The 23,312-nt window shown below is 37.6% G+C and overlaps 3 protein-coding genes across 6 annotated transcripts; all 3 read left to right on the forward strand.

Moving 5' to 3' along the window:
* Positions 1 to 1,104: 1,104 nt before the first annotated feature.
* LOC127796274 (uncharacterized) lies at positions 1,105 to 6,131 on the forward strand. 4 transcript variants are annotated; one of them, XM_052328337.1, is made up of 3 exons: positions 1,105 to 1,356; positions 2,966 to 3,627; positions 5,873 to 6,131. In XM_052328337.1, the coding sequence occupies exon 2, from the start codon at positions 2,984 to 2,986 to the stop codon at positions 3,611 to 3,613; it is 630 nt and encodes a 209-aa protein (XP_052184297.1). In that variant the 5' UTR covers positions 1,105 to 1,356; positions 2,966 to 2,983; the 3' UTR covers positions 3,614 to 3,627; positions 5,873 to 6,131. The 4 variants fall into 4 exon arrangements, with proteins under 4 accessions (XP_052184297.1, XP_052184298.1, XP_052184299.1 ...); XM_052328338.1 differs by lacking the exon at positions 5,873 to 6,131 and adding an exon at positions 5,658 to 5,675; XM_052328339.1 differs by lacking the exon at positions 5,873 to 6,131 and having other exon boundaries at positions 2,966 to 3,317; positions 3,396 to 5,651.
* A 6,171-nt stretch (positions 6,132 to 12,302) lies between these two features.
* LOC127796617 (L-type lectin-domain containing receptor kinase S.4-like) lies at positions 12,303 to 17,196 on the forward strand. The gene is made up of 2 exons (XM_052328854.1): positions 12,303 to 14,429; positions 17,098 to 17,196. The coding sequence occupies exon 1, from the start codon at positions 12,535 to 12,537 to the stop codon at positions 14,419 to 14,421; it is 1,887 nt and encodes a 628-aa protein (XP_052184814.1). The 5' UTR covers positions 12,303 to 12,534; the 3' UTR covers positions 14,422 to 14,429; positions 17,098 to 17,196.
* Positions 17,197 to 20,740: 3,544 nt separating this feature from the next.
* Positions 20,741 to 22,734, forward strand: LOC127796205 (glycerol-3-phosphate acyltransferase 5-like). The gene is made up of 2 exons (XM_052328227.1): positions 20,741 to 21,488; positions 21,597 to 22,734. Exons 1-2 carry the CDS (start codon positions 20,937 to 20,939, stop codon positions 22,539 to 22,541), a joined length of 1,497 nt encoding a protein of 498 aa, XP_052184187.1. The 5' UTR covers positions 20,741 to 20,936; the 3' UTR covers positions 22,542 to 22,734.
* Positions 22,735 to 23,312: the final 578 nt, after the last annotated feature.

Raw genomic sequence — 23,312 nt, forward strand, 5'->3', positions numbered from 1 at the left:
AGTAAAATCCCTATAATACAAACACAGATGTGGTGGAGAGTATATAAAAGCCTTAAATTAATCAAATTCTATAAAATAAATAAAATACCCAAATAATCAAACATATGAAGGCCTAAATCAATCAAATGTTATAAAACAAGTAAAATCATTAAATCAATTAAACATAAAAAAACCCAAAATCCATTCAATGAAAAATTATGTAAGAAAGATTGAATGAGGAATCAAAAGTAGAGAAAGGGGAAGAGAAAGAGAGTTAGATTAGACTTTTGGGACTTATTATCAACAGTTTTAGAGAGATAAAAATGACTATTAAGTCTTTCAATCATCAAATGAGAGAACAAAATATAGAGATCTCAATGTATTTTAATTATTAGAATTATGTATTTGAAATGTGAGAGGCTTCTTCAATTAAATAAGTTAAATTTTTAGGGTATGTAATCAATTATTTGGGTTAGTGAGGATTTTGTGAGTGTCTTCCTAATTAAGTCAAAAAATATTTATCAATTTAATTTTTGAGATTAGGGTAAGGGGTAAATCACACCAAATATCACTAAATTTTAGTGTGCTTTTCATTTTGATTATTAAATTTTAATTCTTTTCGATATGATCGTAGAAGCTTAAAAAATTTTGTTATGTTGTCACATATAAAATTTTTCAGCTAGAATGAGTGACGTGGCGTTGATGTGGCAAACAATAAAAATATTATGTAATAATATTTTAATATAATATTATTATATATATTGACACATGGCACGTTATGATTGGTTATCATTACACAATAATTTTTATTATTTGTCACATCAGTTTAAAAATCTTATACGTGACCATATTACAAAATTTTTTAAATTTTTATGATCATATTATAAAAAATTAAAATTTAGTGAGTAAAATAAAAATCACACCAAAGTTAAGTGATATTTGGTGTGATTTACTCTTTCGGTTGGATACCGTTAAAGTTTTATAAAATTATATGAATTTTTAACAGAAATTTAACTAATGGCAGATAATGTAATTTTCAGAATATAAAAATACACGCTAAAATCTAATAAATTTAGGGGTGGCAAGTGTAATTTACTATATATATATGTGTGTGCAGACACACACACAACAACGCAGTTTGGCAGCCAATCAACAAACACATCCTGGCTTGAGTTTTCCCCCTGATTGGACGCGCGTAATCGGAGCCCTAATTCCCTGTCTCTCAGATTCGATTGATCCCACATTTCGATCCTCAGATTCCTGGATTTGCACTGTTGTGGTAATTCAAAGGACCACGCGTTCTGGCTCTGGTTTTGATTCGTAGCCCGCCGCTAACATTGTAATCCTTTCGACGAAGATGAGATCAACCCAGCTGCAGTAAGTTTGGATTAGATATAAATATCTGCTTTGCGTCTGATCCTGATTGAAAATTTCGAATATTGCACGTGTTTGGATTTTGGTTGGTCAAATTCTCTTTATATTTTGAACTGAGAATTGTTGTTAGAAGTGATCCAGGTTTGTTGGCAATTCAGAACTCTTACTTAAATGCATTTGAATTGTTGTATTCCTTTTTCTATGGTTTGAATTTTTTGTATGAATGTCAGATCTGTTTACTGGATTTGATCTTGTCACCTGTTATTATCGTTGATGAACCGTTTCCCAAATTTTGATTTATTTCTATCTGATTCCCATATTTTTCTGTTAATCCTTTGTTTGCTATTTGACTAGTGAGTAGCTATGGGGAAAATAATTTAGCAAAAAAAAAGGATTTGGGATTTCAATTATAGAAGTTTTTGATTCAGGAGTTCGGACAAACATTGAAAAATGAGTGTCCTAGAGTTCTCATGTGTGCTAGTGTTTTTAATTGTTGTCTTCTAGTTTTATTTTTTATTTTTTTTCTTAGTGTTTACAATAGTTCTGGTTTTCTTAGAACGCGGTGTATAGGTTAAGGAGTACTCATAAGATCTGCAAAAATTGAAAAGAAGTTGTGAAGTAATTTGATTTTCATTTAATCAGTTATCACTACATTTAATCACTTCTCTACAGAGTTTTACATTAATAGATATGGGAAATGCTCATAGAGTTTTAGATTTAATTTTCCTAAACTTTCTGACAGAAAAATACAAGTGTTATTAAGAAATGGAGTCCTCAATTTGTTTGCTAAGAGATTTTTGAAAAATGAAAAAGTTTTGCAAAGCTTACTTTATCTGGCAATGGTAGAATATAATGGAAAGTTATGTGAATCTTGTTATAGCAAAATTATAATTTTATTTTATTAATTAAAAAAATTCTGTGTTTATTGAACTAATAGTAAATTAGTAATATGGCATATATTATATCCATTATGAAAACAAAGCATAAATTAAGAATGGAGTCCCCACTTTAAATTAGGTTCCCAAATATATGTTTGTTAAGAAATTGTAAAATTTAGGGAAGTTCTGTAAATCTTACTTTTTTTGGCAATAGTAGAAAATATTTATTTTTGTTTATATTGATATGATGTTCCAGTACTGGTTGCTCCAATCATTCCTTTTCCAGTTTATTCAGCCATATATTTTAGAGCCATTTGCTGAAATAAATCATAGATATTGTAATAAATAGGTAGAAGATATCACAAGCATTCTTACTTGAAATTTCCCTAATCACAAGTTAAAATAGATAAATGTAGACTAATGAAAAATTTTCAAATTAAGAATATGAGATGCAACTAAATTTTGGAAACTAGGTTTCATGACCAATAATTTCCAGTAACTTTGGCGATATTTGGTCCTCACTAGCAGCAATATATACAAGCTTATGAAGGATACCATCTTATTGTTGTTTCGTTTGGTGGAGATCATTCTGTTACAAAAGCACTCACACTTACAGAAAAATTTATGTTAGTATTGTATTACTCCACCTAGTGGAATTAAGGTTTATGATTACTGTGATTGTTGTATACACCTTATTGGGGTTTGAGGTTAATATTTTTGGCTTCTAACTGCAGGTTTAATCATGTCTCTCAATGAGAAATGTTGACTTCGTGTTGTTATCAATGAGGATGGCAAAAGGTCATTCTCTGAAAAACCCAATCGCATTTGTTTGTGTAGTTGTTTCTCTTTGTTGCCTCTTGGTTGTGATAATTTCTTTAGCTAAGCTTCCAGAGATTTCAGGGGAAGACAACCTGACTTCTAATAGGCTGAAAACAACAGAGAAGGTTTTGGTTGATGAGAATGTAGGTCTATTTGGGAAGATGATTATTGAAATGCTTCCTGAAGACCTCGCTTTTACAGTCTTTGTTCCTTCTAGGAGAGCCTTTGAGCATGACTTGAAGTTGAATGAGAACGACAGTCTAGCCGGTGAGATGTTTAACAATACACACGCAATACTTACTCGCGTATTGGGTTTCTCAGCTGTGCCTCGGATAATCTCTTCAGCTTCAGTACCACTTGGTGAGGAGATTAGGTATGACTCATTGTCGGGATTCAGTTTATACACATCAAAGGATCCCGATGGAATGCTGATAGTTAACGGAGTTAGGGCAGAGCATGTGGACCTAAGAAAGGGGAAGATAGCTGTACATATTATGGATGGGGTAATCATGGATGCTGAGTTTGAACGATCGTTTCAGCCAGACGACTCTGAAGAAGATTGAACAAGAATTAACAGGTCAGGCCATACTAACCTCATGCTGCAAGGAGCTGTGATTTTTGTTTCATTAGTTTTAAGTTATTGTAACTAGTGTATTATCTTTTGCTTATACACAACTCTTAAAAGAGTTGAAACTCATTTGTCAAAGGTTCAAGCCATTCTAACTTCAGGCTCAATTACAGCTGCTTGCAGCTGTGTTCGTTATATTCACCAAAATTCATAATTGATAAATTCATCTTAGGCTTTGATGGGGGCTGGGGAGTGGGTAAGGGTTGGAATGGTATATAAAATGAAATTTTAACATGTTTAATAATTTTATTTTTAATTTTGATTTTGATTTTTTTTTTCTTCTTGTTTGCGCTCTATCTACTACAATTTCTGGACTGACTCTCTCCACTTGGGGCGGTGGGGAGAAGGAAATGGAAGTTAATTTTTGTTTGAGATAAATTGTCCTAATTTTTGTAATTTGAATTAGTTAGATGAATTTTTTTTTTTATAATTTTAGAGATCCTTTAATTTATTTTTTTGTTGTTTGAACACTACTTCTATTAGTTTTAAGAAAAAATGCGTTAATTAAATTAAATTTTATCTAATTTTGTCATAATCTATCTCTAATCACAATAAATAAAAAATAAAAAGAAAAGGAAGGATGAAGATGCAGTGTTGCTGGCTGTAGGGTTGGTAATGCTGCGAGGAATGGGCAGACAACAGGTAGAAAACAGAACTCTGACCATCATCAATCAAGCACATCATTCAGACATTACTCTTAAAACAACACTATTTTGAGCTTATTATGTAAATTCAGACATCATTATTTTGCGATTTACTTAAATAATTTGACCTTTGTATTTAAACAATTTCTTCTCTCTTGCTCTCTCTCTTCTCTGATGCATCTCTCATTCTCTCTAATCTATTCTTCTTTGACGACTAGTTATCACACATGTACACACTCTCTATCCACTCAAATCCCTGTTGCCAAAACAGTTTAAAACTCTTCAAAATTGAATCACATAATAGAACTCATTAGTTTAATTTATTGCGTTTTAAGTTCTTAGAAAGACAAAGGCAGCCTTATTGTTGATTTGTAGGTTGTCAATGATGGAGCCAATAGTAAAGCAGCTCTCTTTCTTTTTTTCTCAACAATTCACAACCAACAAGATTTCATCAAACTCCATCGGTCACAATTGACTTTTTGAAAATAAAAAACCTTGAGTAATGCTATTAGGCCATCCTCCCACCCTCAATGCCACCTTCAATATATCGTGACATATCGCAATTTATCGACTCCAAAATATCGCGACATTTTGAGTGGCCCAAGACCCAGATTTTGCCTCCTCTCTCTCACTCTTACTCTTATCTCTCTCTCTCGGGCGACATTCCCCCTCTCTCTCTCGTTTCGGTCGTCGCTATCTTTCCCTTCCGGTAGCCCTTGGGTCGTTCCAAACGGTGCTCCCGACAGTGAGGGGCTCGACGACGGTGTTCGCGGTGGTGGTGGGGCGAAGGGGGGCAGTGGCCGGCTAACGGTGCTCTCTCTCTCTCTCTCTCTCTCTCTGTATCTTTCTATCTATTGATCTCACTCGCCCTCGACCTTGAAGGAGGAACGCGTCGTCGCCGCCACCGCTGCTTACACTCTTATTGCCCATACCCGCCCGACCTCAACCTTGAGACAGAAACCCGCCACCGTCGTCTCCATTGCTCCGATCTACAAGGAGGTAGGTCTCTCTCACAATGATTTTCAGCACATCCATCATATATACGTATATACATATTTTTTGGGTTTGACCGAAACTTTAAGCTTAGGCTTAGATCTACGGAGTTTCGGCCGTTGGATTTTACTGGTTTTTGGGTATGTTGGTTGATGGGCCCTTGGGTGTCGGGTGGTTGCCTCTGATCACCGGAAAACACCGGCGACGGTGGCCTGTGGCGACTGACAGTGCATTTTTAAGTTGTGGCGAAAAATTAAAAATCAGATCTACTAAAATCTAACCGTTAAATTTGATCCATTTTTTTGCATGTTAATCCTATTGACTTTGTGTTTCTAATGGTAGGCTCTGATTATGGAAATTTGAGGCCGGCGGTGGTCGCCGGCGGCCGCGGTTGTAGGTGGTTAGGCTGTTATATACATACATACATTTATATGTTTTAGTTCTTCCGTTTGCTTCTGTGTTTTTTTTTTTTTATGGTGATATGATGATCATTTGGGTTGTTAAAATGAAAATTAAAGAACATTATTTGTTTTTTTTTTATTGTGTTGTGCATTCAGATTTTGACTGACGAACAAAATTCACCACTGGCCGATACAGCAAGGAAAAGGTTGAAGATGGTTTCAATGATGGACGTGATTGAATTTATATAATTTTAATTTATTTTTTTTCCCTTTAATTTCTGCATTGTCCAAATAAGCATTGTTTGACGGACTCGATTATAAATTGTTCATTTAAATCACATTTCATCTGTTCGTGGAGTTGTATATGACTCTTGGCATAAATGTATAATTGGTCTTGCCTTTTTTTGTTTTCTTATTAACATTTTGGTGTAATTTAAGAAATTTATAATATTTAGTTATGCACTATGTATTATTTTCATCTTTTCTAGGGTAAAAAATTAAATATAATGCTAAAAAAGAGTTAAAAAAGCGTGCGTATCAAATTATTTTTATCAAAATAATTGCATAATTTTAAATCAAAATGTGATTACTCGCTCAATATACAAATTTAAATGTAATCATATATAATGCTTTATGGATATAGAAATTTAAATCATATAGTGGGGTACTGGCCCTTCAAGTCTTTAAATGTTGTAACGATTAAAGCTTAATACATGCATTGTTTCTTTCACACTAATTCAAATGAAAATTTAGAATAAACAATGGCCTAACCTTATGAAAACCAGAAAAATGGGGTAGAAGCAGCAACATGCATGCACTTACAGAGAGAATGAGAGAAACAGTACTTATAACCAGTCACATATATCATTGATATTACCCCCACTGGTGTTATTAATAAGCTACATGAATTATGTAAATTTAATACAACAAATTAATGAACGAATGCCAAAATTAATGACCGAAGAAGACGACGATGACGACGACGATGAATCTTGCTAAATAAACCCCCTCTGCTGCAAAACCACCTTAAACCCCTACTGAAAAGAGGAAGAGAAGTTGGGGCTGGTATGATCTAGCTGCTAGGGTGGTATATACTAGGCTTTGTTTTGAAGTTCAACATTAGCTTGTCATCGTCACCAAGTTACAACTTGATGATGCAGAGCTGATCACCTTCTTCTGTCTCAAACCAAATACCTGCAAAAAGGGTGGGGACTTGCTCCCCGTGATCTCTCCGACGCTCAAGTCAGTTCATAGAATTTTTGAGGAGTATAATAGTAATGGAAAAATAATATATGAGTTTCTTAGGAGTCAGATCCCCATACCTGTAAAGGTTGTCCTCTATTTATAGATGTCCCGTGGTCTTTTCCTTAGGAGATAAGATATATTTCAAAAAGAGAGGTTGATCCCCTTTCTATGGGGAGAAAAGATAATATTCCCTAATAGAGATAATTCTTGGGATATTTAAAGATATCATTGGTTGACTTAATCTTCTTCTTTATCTCTTTCCGGTTCAAAATCATAATAAAGATTATAAAGATAAGCGGAGCTCCTAAGTCTTGACACGTGGCGATCGCATATTGGTCTTTACTGGCACGCATGGCTCCGAGTTAATGGTAACCTCCCAGGGGTAGTATAGTAAAATTGCCCCTCGATAAATATTCCCTCATCACTTGCCCCCCACTCCTTGAGCTGATTGAGTAAGGAGTTGGGCAACTGAAGGAGTAGTTGTCACTGTTTTTCTGAGCCTCTGTAAAAAAGTTCTACTAAAAATTTGGGTTAGCAGTCTCGGATGCTGAATTCGCTTTTTAAGTCTCCTGGTGCCTTTTCAGTCTTCCCATGCAAAGGGTGATTAGGTCGCTCGAGGTGATAGTAACGTTCGAGAATTTTCCTATAGTAGAAAAGGGGTCAACTCTTAAATTAGTACATATATATATTTTTATTGTTATTTTTGGCCTAGGGCTGAGGCTATGCTAGTCGAGGCCGCATTCCTCATCTTCGGGGCCACTGGCTGAGGTTGTGGTGGCCGAGGCCGCTTGCCTTATCTTCGAAGCCGTTGGCCGAGGCTGTGTGCCTTGTCTTCGGGGGCCACTGGCCGAGGCCGCGTGCCTAATCTTTGGGGGCCGCTGGCCGAGGCTATGTTGGTCGAGGCTCCGTGCCTTGCCTTCAGGGCCGTTGGCCGAAACTGTGTTGGTTGAGGCTATGGTCCTCTTTGGTCTTTGTTTGGCGGAGGTTTGTAGCCTCCGAACTGATGCCTTTTGGTCTTCATTTGGCGGAGGTTCGTAGCCTCCGAACTGGTGCCTTAATTAGTAGGGGTGGTCCCCTTTGGTCTTCATTTGGCGGAGGTTCGTAGCCTCCGAACTGATGCCTTTTGGTCTTCATTTGGCGGAGGTTCGTAGCCTCCGAACTGGTGCCTTAATTAGTAGGGGTGGTCCCCTTTGATTTTGAGTTGTCAGGAATTCGAGAATCATATGTGATCCTTTTGTCTCGAGTCGTTGGGAGCTCGAGGCCCCGCGAGGATCACATTTAATCCTTTTATCTTGAGTGTTCGGGGGTTCGAGGCCCCCCGATGATCACATCTGATCATTTATTTTTGAGTGTTCGGGGGTTCGGGGCCCCCCGAGAATCACATCTGATCCTTTGTTTTTGCGCTGTCGAGGCCTTTTGGACCCTCGGTCTTCGTGTGCACATGCTGGCTTGGATTTGTAGTTGATGACGAGATTTTAAAGAATATCCATATTTTATTTTCGCGGTTCGACGAAATGCCTACATCCGCAATTAGAAATAATGTTCATATTTTGTCTTTGCGGTTCGGTCTTGATGCCTACATCCGCAGTCAGAGATAATGTGTGTTCGGGGGTTCGGGGCCCTGCGAGGATCATATTTAATCCTTTCATCTTGAGTGTTTGGGGGTTCGAGGCCCCCCGAGGATCATATCTGATCCTTTGTTTTTCAGTGTTCGGGGGTTCAGGGCCTCCCGAGGATCACATCTGATCCTTTACTCTTGCGTTGCCAAGACCTTTCGGACCTTCGGTTTTCATGCGCACATAATGGCTTGGATTATAGTTGATGACCAAGATTTTAAAGAATATTCGATATTTTATTTTTGCGGTTCGACGAAATGCCTACGTCCGCAATTAAAGAATAATAACATTTTGTCTTCGCGGTTCGGCGCAACGCCTACATCCGTAATCAAAGAATAACAAATATTTTGTTTCCGCGGTTCGACGTAACGCCTACGTCCGCAATTAAAGAATAACAATATTTTATTTTCGCGGTTCGGCGTAACGCCTACATCCGCAATTAAAGAGAGTATTTTATTTTTGCGGTTCGGCATAACGCCTACATCCACAAGTGTTCGGGGCGAGCCTTTCGTCTGTTAACGTTATTAATCCCGAACATTTTAACAGAATTAATTAAAATTCAAGTCATTGGAGCATATATATCAAGCAATTCAAATTAAAACATTTTGCCTCTGCCTATATAGCTAGCAATTCTCCAATAGATAGTAGTTAAAACACTAGAATGATAAAACAAGGGAAATAAGTTTTAACCAAAGGGATATTAACAGAGCTTCCGTCGCCGCCATTATTGCTGCTTGCTGCGGCCATCTCCTGGCTCATCCATGGCGGCTTCTGGGTATATACTTTTTTCCAGGAAGCCTTCCCCTTTAATATTATAATATAACACCTCTTTTCTTACTTACTCTGCTAGGCTTCTATGAGGAGCTTTTCTCCAACATATATATATATATATATAATATGAATATAAATGTGTATCATGTATGTATGTGCGTGTGATCCACAATAAAGGCAGAATTACGCTTCTTTTATGTGATTGAACATATATATCCATATATATATATGAATCTTTCGGCCTTCTCTTTCAATTATTTTTACATAAAACAATAATTGAAAAATAAAAATCGTAGGAGGCACAAAAAATATTAAAAGAGAAACAAGCGTACCCATGATACAATCAGTAAATACGTGTAATTGAGTTGAATAGATTTCCTACGGCTTGAAATTGTACTTGGAAAACAGAAGGAAAAGACGAAGGCCCCACGGTGGGCGCCAATTGATAATGCAGAGCCGATCACCTTCTTCTGTCTCAGACCAAGTACCTGCAAAAAGGGTGGGGACTTGCTCCCCGTGATCCCTCCGACGCTCAAGTCAGTTCATAGGATTTTTGAGGAGTATAATAGTAATGGAAAAATAATATATGAGTCCCTTAGGAGTCAGATCCCCATACCTGTAGAGGTTGTCCTCTATTTATAGATGTCCCGTGGCCTTTCCCTTAGGAGATAAGATACATTTCAAAAAGAGAGGTTGATCCCCTTTTCATGGGGAGAAAAGATAATATTCCCTAATAGAGATAATTCTTGGGATATTTAAAGATATCATTGATTGACTTAATCTTCTTCTTTATCTCTTTCCGGTTCAAAATCATAATAAAGATTATAAAAATAAGCGGAGCTCCTAAGTCTTGACACGTGGCGATCGCATATATATTGGTCTTTACTGGCACACATGGCTCCGAGTTAATGGTAACCTCCCAGGGGTAGTACAGTAAAATTGCCCCCTATAAATATTCCCTCATCACAACTCAAAACAAATCACGTTATTTAATTTTCATTTCAACAACAAAATTATCTTCATCATTACCATAAAAAAAACAACATAAATAAACAATAAAAACTAAAGCACAAAAATAGGAATATGCAAATATATATATTTGTATACAAATATACAAAAACAACCCAACCAACCCGCCACCACCAGCGACTGCCGACGACCATCGTAAGTCGAAGATTCCCATGATCAGAGTCTACCACTAGAAACACAAAGTCAAGGGAGTTAACATATATAAAAATGGGTCAGATTTGATGATTAGATTTTTGTAGATCTAATTTTTAATTTTTGGTCACAACTTAAAAATGCATTGCTAACCGCCACCGGCCACTGTGGCGGTGGTTTCTGGCGATCAGAGACAACTACTCGACACCCAAGGTCCCATCGACCAACATACCCAAAAACTAGTAAGATCCAACGGCTGAAAATCAATAGATCTAAGCTTAAAGTTTCGGCCAAACCCAAATAACGCGTATATACGTATATATGATGGATGTGGGCTGAAAATCATTGTGGGAGAGACTTACCTCCTTGTAGATCGGACGTGCGATGGACTGTCGAATCTCATTGTAGGTCGCATGAGAGAGAGCAAGTGAGTGAGAGAGAAAGGAGAATGAGAGATTGAGTGGAACTATGGAAGGGAGACTCGGCCTTTGGTGTATGTGTGTGAGAGAGAGAGAGAGAGGAAGTCTGGCTGAAGGCCATTTTAGTAATTCCAAACAATGGGTATATTGGTAATTTAGTGCAGGGTGGCATTGACGGTGGTGTTGAGGACGGCTAAATAGCATTAGAAAATTCTATTCACAGCTATATTATTACTCTTCCATCCACTCTCGCCAAAATTTCTCATTATTTTTTAAAAGTCTATTTTACCCTTCAACCACCCGCAATCACATCATCTTTCTTCTCTTTTTACTCCTCAGAGCCACTCCATCTCTCTTTCTCTCTCATTATACTCATCTCTTAATTTCTCTCTCACACCCATCTCTCCATCTCTCTCTCCCTCAAATAGACACACACACACACATATATATATATATATATATATACACACACAAACACACATGGTCATGGCCATGGCAGTCGCAGCTATAACACTTCCCCCACTGTTGTTGGGAGACGGGAAACATCGATTTTTTTTATTTTAATTAAAAAAAATATTATAATAAAATAAAATTAAAAAATATAAATAAATAAATTATTTTTAAATATCTCCATTTTAAATAATTATAAATTAACTAATTATAAATTTTTTTAACTAATTTTAAATTTTAAATCATTGTGAGTTAAATTTTTGATACTTAAAAAATTTTAAAATTAATTAATTTATCTTATTAAATTACTTAAATATACATATACTTAAAATTAGTTATTCAATTAACTAATTTAATAAGATATATATATCTTTAAAAATAAATTGAATTTATTTAAAGATATATGTATCTTTTTAAAAAGAATTTATTTATTTGTATTTTTTATTTTATTTTATTATAATAAAAAATAATTAAAAAAAAAAACTTCCCTGACCCTAGAGGTCGGGGAACACAGTCTTTCCCGACCGCTGGAAGTCAGGAAAGAATTTTATGGCCGCGGTCATGCGTGTGTGTATATATATATATATATAAATCTGTGTGTTTTCGAAAAAAAGAGATGGAGTGACTATGGCTAGGGGGGAGTAAAAAGGGAAAGAAGATGGTATGGTTGCGAGTGATAATAAAAGGTAAAATAGGATTTTTGAAAGATGACGGAGAATTTTTGCGAGCACGACTGTGAAGAATAATTATACTAGCTGTAAATAGAATTTGCCAATAGCATTACTCAAAAAAGTTTATGGGGATAGTAGTCCAATCGTGACACTAATGATCTTTGCACTTCTTTTTCTTTTCCTCTCTTCACTCACTCCACAAATTACTAACACGTTTCAAATTTTGAACCCATCAGTTGTTGGTGGCTTTCTCATCAATCTTTGCCTTTCTTTTCTTTCTTCCTCTCATCTCTCATCTCTCACTTTAAAGATTACGAACACATTTATTTCGCGGCTTTCCCTCTCTCTTCCAGTTGGAGCCGACCCAACACAACGTGAGGCAAACATCTACCACACAACACAACCATATTCATATATAGAACACAGTTCTTTCGAATCGGATCCATAATTCAGCTCAGCTCACTTCATCTCTGCTCCGATCTCCGATGACCAGACGCCCGGAAGTTTTGTGGGCGATGCTTCTTCTCTTAGCAAACGCAGCTCTGGCCGACGTACAAGAGTTCGTTTACCACGGTTTCAAAACCGGCGGCATGAGCCTGACCGGCGCCGCAGGGATCGAGAAGAACGGCGTCCTCAAGCTCACCAACGACACGCACTTGGCCATCGGCCACGCCTTCCACCCGTTCCCCATAGCCTTCAAGAACTCCTCCACCGGAAAAGCCTACTCCTTCTCCGCGGCCTTTGCCTTCGCGGTCGTGCCGGAGTATCCCGATCTCGGCGGCCATGGCTTCGCCTTCGTCATCTCCCCGTCCAAAGAGTTAGCTTGCGCCTTTCCGCGGCAGTACCTGGGGCTTTTCTGCCCCAACAACAATGGCAATTTCTCCAACCACTTGTTGGCCGTTGAATTCGACACTGTTCAAAATTTCGAGTTCAGGGACATTAATGATAACCATGTCGGCATCGACGTCAATGGCATGATCTCGAAGGCTTCGGCCCCGGCATCGTATTTCATCGAAGGGAATTTGACCAGACAAAAGGTTAATCTCATGGATGGGAAGACGATTCAGGCGTGGATCGATTACGATTCTGCTAGAAATAAACTGAACGTCACCATTTCACCTTCTTCGACGAAACCCAGCTCCCCAATTCTGTCATTTCCAGTCGAACTCTCCGAAATCCTCGAAGAGAGAATGTTTGTGGGCTTCTCTGCTTCCACTGGTCTGCTGGCCAGCCACCATTATATCCGAGGATGGAGCTTCAAGATCAACGGAGAAGCTCAGCCTCTTGATCTTTCTTCTCTTCCTTCTCTTCCGAGGAAGAAACACAGCCGCCTAGTCTTGGCAATTGGAGTTTCTTTCTCTGTTTTTGCTGTGATTGTCTCTGCAGTTGGGATGGTTTTTTATTTCAGGATCAGAAGGGTGAAGAAAACGGACAGGGTTGAAGATTGGGAGCTTGATATTGGGCCGCACAGACTGTCTCACAAGGAGCTCAAGCAGGTGATGAGAGGCTTCGGAGACGAGGATCTGCTTGGCTTCGGAGCATCTGGTCGAGTTTACAGAGGGACGCTACCAAATACGAACACCCAGGTCGCGGTTAAGCGAATTTCGCACGATTCGAAAGAGGGTTTTCATGAATTCGCGTCGGAGATCGCCACTCTTGGCCGGCTTCGCCACCGGAATTTGGTTCCTTTGCTAGGGTGGTACCGGTGTGGAGGTGAATTGCTGCTTGTCTATGATTACATGCCGAATGGAAGCTTAGATAAGTACATTTACAACGAAGCGAAAAGAATTTTGAGATGGGAAGAGAGGTTCAAGATCATCAAAGGCGTAGCCTCTGGATTGCTGTACTTGCATGAAGAATGGGAAGAGACGGTGATCCACAGAGACATCAAAGCCGGCAACGTGTTGCTAGACTCGGAGTTCAACGGCCGGCTGGGGGATTTCGGGCTGGCAAAACTGTACAAGCACGGGTCCGATGCGAGCACGACCCGAGTGGTGGGCACGCTCGGGTACCTGGCGCCGGAGCTCACCCGGACGGGCAAGCCGACGGCGAGCTCCGACGTGTTCGCCTTCGGAGCGCTGTTGCTGGAAGTAGTGTGCGGGAGGAGACCGATCGAGGCTAAGGCGCTGCCGGAGGAGCTTTTTTTGGTCGACTGGGTGTGGGAGTGGTGGCGGGAGGGGGCCCTGCTGGACGTAGTGGACCCAAGATTGGGCGGCAAGTATAACGAGGCTGAGGTTTTGGTGGTGCTGAAGCTTGGGCTGATGTGCTCAAACAATGTGCCAGCCAATAGGCCCACCATGAGGCAGATGGTGAGCTACCTCGAAGGGGAGGTCGAGCTGCCGGAGATGCTGCTGCCGGCGGGAAGAAGGTAGCTAACAGAGTAAGTGTCTCGAGTTCCTTTTTTTTTTTTGTAATTATTGCATCTCCTCTAATCCCTTAACACAGAGTGTTATTTACAAGAAATTATTATATTATTTATATCGACTAAATCTTATGTTATTAGACATAAGATTGGGAAAATGCTACAAAATATTCTTTGCAACAATAACAATGTCATATGAGTAATACATGCAAACTAAAAACAAACCCTAGCTATAATAAAGATTATGTCTCAAAATTCAAATGAAATATGTACTTTCAAAATTATAGATAAAAATAAAAAATAAAAAAATTAACATAGAAGAGAGGTAACTACCAGATAAAGCTTAAGTAAAAAATTAAAAAAGCACACAAAAAATGTGTAATTTATCAAACAATCAGGAAAACTATAAATTATGATGTTTAATTCAATAAATTTTACATTGTTGGTCGGTTATTAAGTTAAAAGAAACACCTTTAACATTCAAAATGCGGATAAAATCAATCACCTCACGTGACTTTGGCAATAACATATTACCATTTTAAATATATTATTATTATTATTATTATTATTATTATTATTATTATTATTTACATGACCATTAAATTAAAGAATACCTTTAACGTTAAAAATGTGAAAAAAAAAAAAAAATCAATCAGTTCACGTGACTTCCACGCCAGCACATCAACTGCCCTGTTGAAAACGTGACGGAAGAAATCTTGGTAGCATAATTACCTTCATGCCCTCCGACGGGCGAAATTGTATTTGTAATCATTTTTTTTTTCCTCTCCTCAACTTATTTTTAATATTCTTAAAATATTCTAAAATAAAAACTCATATTTGCTCGTTATTAAAATCTTTGACGCTTAACCACCCTACCATTACTCCTCAAGCCCGTGCACTTACTGTCTTATCCACCATCGTCATAATCACTTTTTTCACCCACAACTGAACACCTCAGAACCATTATTATTCAACATCAAGTATTATACAACTATTATTATTCAACACTAAACATTACTCAGCCTAGTTCTCCTTGTCATTGCCAATTACCAATTACCAGTTATTGTGAGTGATGCCGATGGAAGATTATTATCCGTAAAAGTTTACGCCAGAATTTGAGAAAGAAGATAACGAGTATTTATGTTCCGACGAGAAACAATATAATTTACAACATCAATCACTAGCTCAATTACATAATTCACATACACGATAAATGAATTAAAAAATAAGATTAATTAAAAAAGACCCTTTCGGGTGCCTTGAAACCCCGAACCTCAGGGTTTGGGGGTTGGAGGATGCCCCAAACGTTAGGATTCAGACGATTGGGGGTTCCCTAAATCCCAGGGTTCGAGGAACCCTGACTTCCCGAACCCATGGCTGTTTGGAAAACCTTGAACCCTGAGGTCTTTGAAAGCATCTGAACCCATGAATTCGAAAAAAATCAATTCTCTCAAATTCATGAATTCAGAAGAATGTATATAGTTATATAATATATTATTATAGTTATATATTATATTATAACTATATACATAGCATTCTCCCGAATCCATGCATTATGGAGAATACATATAGTTATATAATATATTATTATAACTATACTATATAATATACTGTTATAGCTGTAGTTATAATATACTGTTATAGTTATATATTATATTATAACTATAGTATATTATAACTATATACATTGCGTTCACCCAAAACCTATGGATTCGGGAGAAACTATTATATGCATTATGGCTAAAGTCATATATAACCCTTTCACCTTTTCTCATTTAACTATTTAGCCCCCTCAACTTGAAGAGGGACTTATTAGGTATCTCAACTTTTAATTAAGGGCCTCTTAAACACTCAAAATCACCAATCTACCTGCGTGTAATACACGCACTTATTTCTGTCACAAAAGAAAAACCTCTTTTCCTAAACACCCAAACAGAACACTTGCCTTGGTGTTTCTCTCGCTCGCGCTCACTGTTTCTCTCGCTCGCACTAGCTGTGGCTCTCGCGCTCGTCGTCGATCTCGCCCACGCTGTTGAGCACACCGTTGATCTCGCCGTCGAGCACACTGTCTCCGTCCAGATCTCGGTATCTATCCTGGTTTGTGCGTCGAGATCTTCTTGTTGCCGTGTGTCTCGATCTCGGTCTCTCCGTCGATACCCTTGTGTTATCGTTGATGTCGGTCTCTTCGTCGTTATCTTGCGTTGGATCTCGCTCTCAGTCTCGCTCTCAATGTCGCCTTCGATATCTCGTCGTCGTCGATCTCGCTGTCGCACTGTAGGTGGTGGTTGCTGGGTCTCTCCGATGAGGTGCCTTGCGACATTTCACTGTCGCCATCGCCGATCTCGTTGTCGCTCTCGCTTTCACCGTTGCTGGCTATCTCCAGTGAGGTGCCTTTGTGTTTCAATTTGCTGCAAAATGGGCTAACATTTATTACTTGTCTATATGAATGTTAGGTTTCATTTTGTTGATGTTCACTATGGTGTATGTAAATTTGCTTGAAAATGAATTTTAGGAGTTCATTTTGGAAATGAAAATATGAATTTTGTTGATGTTCACTGTAGGTTCAATCTGTTGATGAATTTTAGGGGTTTATTTTGAAAATTAAAATATTTTTGGAATTGAATAGATTCTATTGAATTTGATGTTGGTCCGTAATTGAATTTATTTTGTTTATTATATTGTTTAGGAAATTTTAGTTCAGCAATTGTCACAAGGGATCTTGGCTTTAAACCACCTGGGCTGAAATGGAAAGGAAAGAATGCAATAACAACCAATCAACTTCAACAGCAAAAAGGTTAACAAATTGTGAAGATGACGACAACGAATTGGAGCTCAATAGCAAAATTAATTTTGTTTTAATGTAAATATTTGTTTAATTTGCTTCAATTTTACTTCCAATCTTGGTACTGAAGCAACAAAATTAATTTTGTTTTAATGCAAATATTTGTTTAATGCAACAGGGGATTGATTTTTGATTATGAATGGATTAATTTGCTTTAATTTTACTTACAATCTCGTACTTCCAATCTTGGCTTTATCACATGATGAATGAATATTTGATTATGAATTAATGTAATAGGGTATTAATTTTTTTTTATTATATAATCTAATATCAATAAGTTGATCTTCACGTTTATAATATAACAGGGATGGATTTTGCACTTGACTTTAAAGGATATAACACTTATATTTTTTAAATATTGCATTTAAAAAAATTAAAATTACAGTAAATTGTAAGAAAATAATAAGTAAAAAATAAGAAGTATAAAATTATAATGAGTAGCAAGAAAATTACAACAAACCAAGCAAATAGTCAGAATTTAAACTAAATTTGAACTATAAAAAAATTACGACAAAGAGAGCGATTAGTAATAGTTTAAATTAAATTTAAATTATCAGTTTTTACTTCACGCACAAACAGTAGTAGTTTACTTCACGTGTGAGTTGACTGGACTGTGAGGGAGCTGATGGGTCTTAAATTAGAAGTTAGATTATTTAAGAGGCCCTTAATTAAAAGTTGAGGGACCTAATAGGTCCCTCCTCAAGTTGAATGGGCTAAGTGGTTAAATGAGAAAAGGTGAGGGGCTCATATATGACTTTAGCCTATGCATTATATATTATAACTATATATATATATAATATAGATGTAATTTTGCATATAAATTATTTCAAATAAAAGAGTTTTATGACGTGGGGATTGCAAATGTTCAAATTCAATCAAATGCAACAATATTTTATGAGAATGATTTCATATTACATACATATATGCAGCAATATTATATTACATAGATTGTGTTTCTCCCGAATTTATGGATTCGGAAAAATTATGTATTTTCCCAAACCTATGGATTCGGGTGCTTTTAAAGCCCCTGAACCTTTGAGTTTAAGTATGATGATGAGCAAAACACTTGGCTATAAATAAAATGTTTCTAAATCTTTTTTGCTTAGCTTTTGTGATTCCGACGAGATGAGAGACTTCAGCAAAGAAGATGGGCGAAGCAAGTAACTTTGGTGACGGCGAAATGGCAGTGGTCTGAAGAGGGTTTGATATGAGGAGTGGTGTGAAGAGAGTTTGTTGGGCATGAGAGGTGTCTTTTTGAGATATTGGTGTTTGGAGATATGTTTGGAATATAGATGATTGTAAAAAGTAATAATTTTGATTGCAAATAGCAAAAACTAAAATTTTACTTACATTAGTTACGAAAACAAAAGTTATGGTTACAAATAGAATTTTTCTATTTTCTTTATCATCTAAGTTGCTAATTTTATTTGTTTCACTAATTTCCATGGATCATATATAACCATAAAATGAAATCCACCCCCAAGCATTCATCTCATTAATTAGGTGCAATCTTTATAATTGTAATTCGCTAATCATCATCTATATATGTTTTCTATCATTAATTATCATATATATATATATATATATATTATAATCCTCTCAATGCCCAAGCCCAAGGCTTGTTTTGCATCCCCATTTGTCTAAATTAATTTTATTTTATTTTATATTTTAATGTTATCTAAAGTCTTACACATAATATGGGATATATATATAATAATTTTAATTATAGAAGTTATGCCCATGAATAAATATGGTTAGAGATCTATAATTCATATAATAGACCGTACCAAATGAGATTAAGACTTTGATTTTGTATGAATTTCAAAAGGAAGAGAGAAAATACAATAAAATATGCCAGTCAGTTTCAAAGCCCAGAATACAAAACAAATTCGACACTAATCACGGCCCAAGCCCATTTTAAACCTCAAGGTCAATGGCATGTTTCTTATTACTCCACCTCAGCGGAAAATTGACCATAGCCTTTGAGGGCATGTTTGGTAATGAATATTTTCTACAACTTTTCTTTTCTTTTCTTTTGGAGGAGGGGTGGGTGTTTGCAATAATAAATTTATTTAATTAAAAATATCGACCTTAAGTCGACTGAATCTACAAAAAAGAAACCACTTTGATATTAGAGATGTACTTTGATGAAAAGAGTATTTGCTTATTTAGAGAGAGATATGAGGTAATTCTAAATAGTTTAAGATTAAAAATTTTACAGATAATGTTTATCTTGATATTTAAGAACTCGTTAGGATTAGGATTATTACAAATGCTGTCTATCTTAATATTTTGAAACCTATTACGATTAAGATTTTTATGGATGATATTTATCTCAATATTTCAAAATTATTTTAAAATTAGAATTTTTTTATGGATTGCCTATCCCTTTCGTAGAATTTTTGAAGGGATGTTCGAATGCATGAGTTATCTAATTTGTGTGTTGTGTGAGATCCCGAGAAAATGTACACCATTTAACTCAAAGAGTTATTTTAAATTTTTAAATTTTTTTAAATCTTTTAATGGACTTTTATCTATCATGCAACAATAACAAAACTCATAATCAATTTTTCTGGTTCCCACATTTTTTTATTTTTTTTTTTTGGAAAAAAGAGCAACCTAGCCAAAGGCTGCATATATGGCATAGAGTTATAATACAATGAGCGCTTAATAAAATTGGCACAAAATACACTTTTAAACTAAAGAACCACAATAAGTAATATTTAGAGGCGAACCAATCAACACACAAGTGTACATCAAAAGCAACAACATTGTAGAGCAATTAATCCTCAAAAGCCAAGCGAAATATTTGTGACTGATAAGCTATAAATGGCCACAAATGTTCCAAATATTTAGACTGTTCCATCCACTGACCCAACGACAAATTAAGATCGAATCAATCCATATGCGCACAAGGATGAATTAATTAATGCCCTACGCACCCTTCCTATCAAAATTGAATTGCCAAACAATAAAGGAAGTTCCTCATCAATGATCACTTTCCACAACATCAATCATTTAACCAATAACAAGCAGAAACTTGAGCCAGAAAGCTTCAGGTTTCATGATTGATTCGATCCCTTAAAACTCAAGGGTCTGTAAGAATATTCCTATATACAGCAAGACATCCTTTTGACCAAACAACATATTCATGATGATCAAAGCGCAGTGTGTGTGTGTATATATGTGTGTATATAGATATAGATATGAACGAACAAAGAGATGAAATTGATTGAAACAGTAGTTTAAATAAATAAGGCCACATATACGGCTGGTATTTTCTTTGTTAAGTAACCTAAAACTGGTGGCTTTTGCATGGCCCCCAACATTGACATGTCCCTGCCAATTTGCCGATCGAAGTTGGTGGTGTTAAGTAATCAATCTCCGCAAGTAAACGTGTCGTAGAATCCCCATCCCCATTCCAAATATTTTGGTAGAATTAAATATTAAACATATATTTCCTTATAAGTATGCTGCTATATGGAAGGAACCGGCCGGGTAGTTGTAATCTTCTAAACTGCCTCAATTCTCCCATTACACAAGAGTCAATCTACCTCCATCTTACAAGCCCTTAATTACATCCCAATAATCTTCTCATCCCTAACCTAGAACCAACCCAAAACCACTCTGCAAAGACCAGAAAGAAAAAAAAAAAAAAAAAAAAACCCAGAAAAAAAACGCTGATGGAGTCTGTTGTTTCTGAGCTAGAAGGGACTCTCCTCAAGGACCCAGATTCCTTCTCCTACTTCATGCTGGTTGCTTTCGAGGCCTCGGGGCTCATTCGCTTCTTCTTATTGCTGAGCCTTTGGCCTGCGATTCGCCTGCTCGAAGCGTTCGGGATGAGGGACGCCGGCCTGAAGCTGGCCGTGTTCGTCGCCACCGCCGGGCTGAGAATTTCGGAGATCGAGTCGGTGGCGAGAGCGGTGCTGCCTAAGTTTTACATGGACGACGTTGACATGGAGGCTTGGAGGGGTTTTAGCTCGTTTGAGAAGAGGGTTGTGGTGAGCAAGATGCCCAGGGTTATGGTGGAGAGGTTCGTCAAGGAGCATCTCCGGGCTGACGATGTCGTCGGGACGGAACTTGCAGTAAATCGGTTCGGATTTGCCACCGGTTTTGTTGATGACGACGTTGGTTCCATCTCCGGCCGCGTCGCTAAGCTGTTTGGCGATGAACAGCCGACCTTGGGACTGGCACGCCCAGCCGAAGACGGTTCTTCGTTCTTATCTCTATGCAAGGTTAGCGTATACGGATGCGTTTGTACGTACGATACATATTCCTGATATATATGAATTCAAAATTGCTTTGATATATACAAACAAAAAAATGGCTTGATTCATTTGCAGGAACAATCTCGCCCACCATTCATCAACAACCAGAAGAACGACCACCACCTCGTCCGCCCGCTGCCGGTGATCTTCCACGACGGCCGCCTGGTGAAGCGGCCGACGCCGTCAACGGCGCTTTTGATCATCCTATGGCTCCCTCTCGGCATCGTAGTTGCAGCGATCCGAATTCTCGTCGGCCTGGTGTTGCCAATGTGGGCCATCCCCTACGTCTGCGGAATATTCGGCGGCAACGTCGTCGTAAGAGGAAAGCCGCCGCCGCCGCCGGACTCTCGCTCAGGCTCCGGCGTCCTCTTCGTCTGCACGCACCGAACACTGATGGACCCCGTCGTCCTCTCCGCCGTCCTCCAACGCCGAGTCCCGGCGGTGACATACTCCATCTCCCGAATCTCCGAAATCCTCTCTCCGATCCCCACCGTCCGGCTAACCCGAGTCCGGCACGTCGACGCCGAGAAGATCAAGCGGGAGCTCTCGAAAGGAGACCTCGTGGTCTGCCCGGAAGGAACAACTTGCCGGGAGCCGTTTCTCTTGAGGTTCAGTGCCCTCTTCGCCGAACTAACCGATCGGATAGTGCCGGTCGCCATGAATTACAGAGTGGGGCTTTTCCACCCGACTACGGCGAGGGGCTGGAAGGGTCTGGACCCGATCTTCTTCTTCATGAACCCTAGGCCGGTCTACGAAGTCACTTTCCTGAACCAGTTGCCGCACGAAGCAACATGCTCGTCGGGTAAAAGTCCGCACGACGTTGCCAACTACGTGCAGAGGCTCTTGGCTGCAACTCTAGGGTTTGAGTGCACGAACTTTACGAGGAAAGATAAGTACAGGGTTCTGGCAGGAAACGATGGAACTGTGCCTTGCCCAAATTCGAACGCCGGGAGAATCAAGAAAGCGGTGATCAGTGGGTTGGAGAAGGTGGTGAGTGCTTTCGAGCCTTTCATTCACTGATAAAAAAATCTTGCTATTTCACAACTACTATACGTACGTACTCTTCATCACTACCATCTGCACCTTTCTTCTTCTTCTTCTTCTTCTATATTCTTTTATTTTTGTTTTTTTCTTTCTGAAACTAGAAAGTGTGGAATAATTAATGTACGTACTGTGAGTACTATTTAAGCTGCAGGGTGATTATTATTATTATTATACTTATTGTATAAATATTATTATTAGCACTCATATATATATATATATGTGTGTGTGTGTGTGTGTGTGTTAATTGTCTATATATCATGTTGCCATTAAGAATATTGTATATTGTATTGTATTAATCCATACCAATCGTTCTTTCGCTGCATGATTATACTATATATCTATGAATCGTGCCACTTCCTCCAATTTAAATTACTTAAAGGCTCATTTTAAGAGATTTGTCATTTTTTAATTTTTAATTTTTTATATTTAAGGTCTAGGGTTTTAAGAATATTAATTAATAAATAATAATGTTGGTCGATCTGAGTCAAGCCAACCCATTTGATATGTATAATAAGCCTGTTTGGCTTAATTTGTTTTGTTGTAATTGTATTAAAGTGTTGTACTTGGTTTGTTACATGTTATGAAACTAATGTTGATAAAAAAAAAAAAAATTTCCTAAGCAAACATAGTATTATGTTTATAATGGTAATTGATGAAAGATGTGTGACCAGTCATGTATACGCGCGGTTTGATGTTGGATGGAAGATGAGAACATATGATTACTTGAAAACAAAATAAAGGTAATTA

The sequence above is a fragment of the Diospyros lotus genome, chromosome 3, assembly GCF_014633365.1.
Source record: "Diospyros lotus cultivar Yz01 chromosome 3, ASM1463336v1, whole genome shotgun sequence".
NCBI lineage: Eukaryota > Viridiplantae > Streptophyta > Magnoliopsida > Ericales > Ebenaceae > Diospyros > Diospyros lotus.

Coding starts and splice junctions, on each gene's coding strand:
- LOC127796274 (XM_052328337.1), top strand. CDS start 2,984: ATGAGAAATGTTGACTTCGTGTTGTTATCAATGAGGATGGCAAAAGGT.
- LOC127796617 (XM_052328854.1), top strand. CDS start 12,535: ATGACCAGACGCCCGGAAGTTTTGTGGGCGATGCTTCTTCTCTTAGCA.
- LOC127796205 (XM_052328227.1), top strand. CDS start 20,937: ATGGAGTCTGTTGTTTCTGAGCTAGAAGGGACTCTCCTCAAGGACCCA. Junction 21,489..21,596: donor CGTTCTTATCTCTATGCAAG/GTTAGCGTATAC, acceptor ATTCATTTGCAG/GAACAATCTCGCCCACCATT.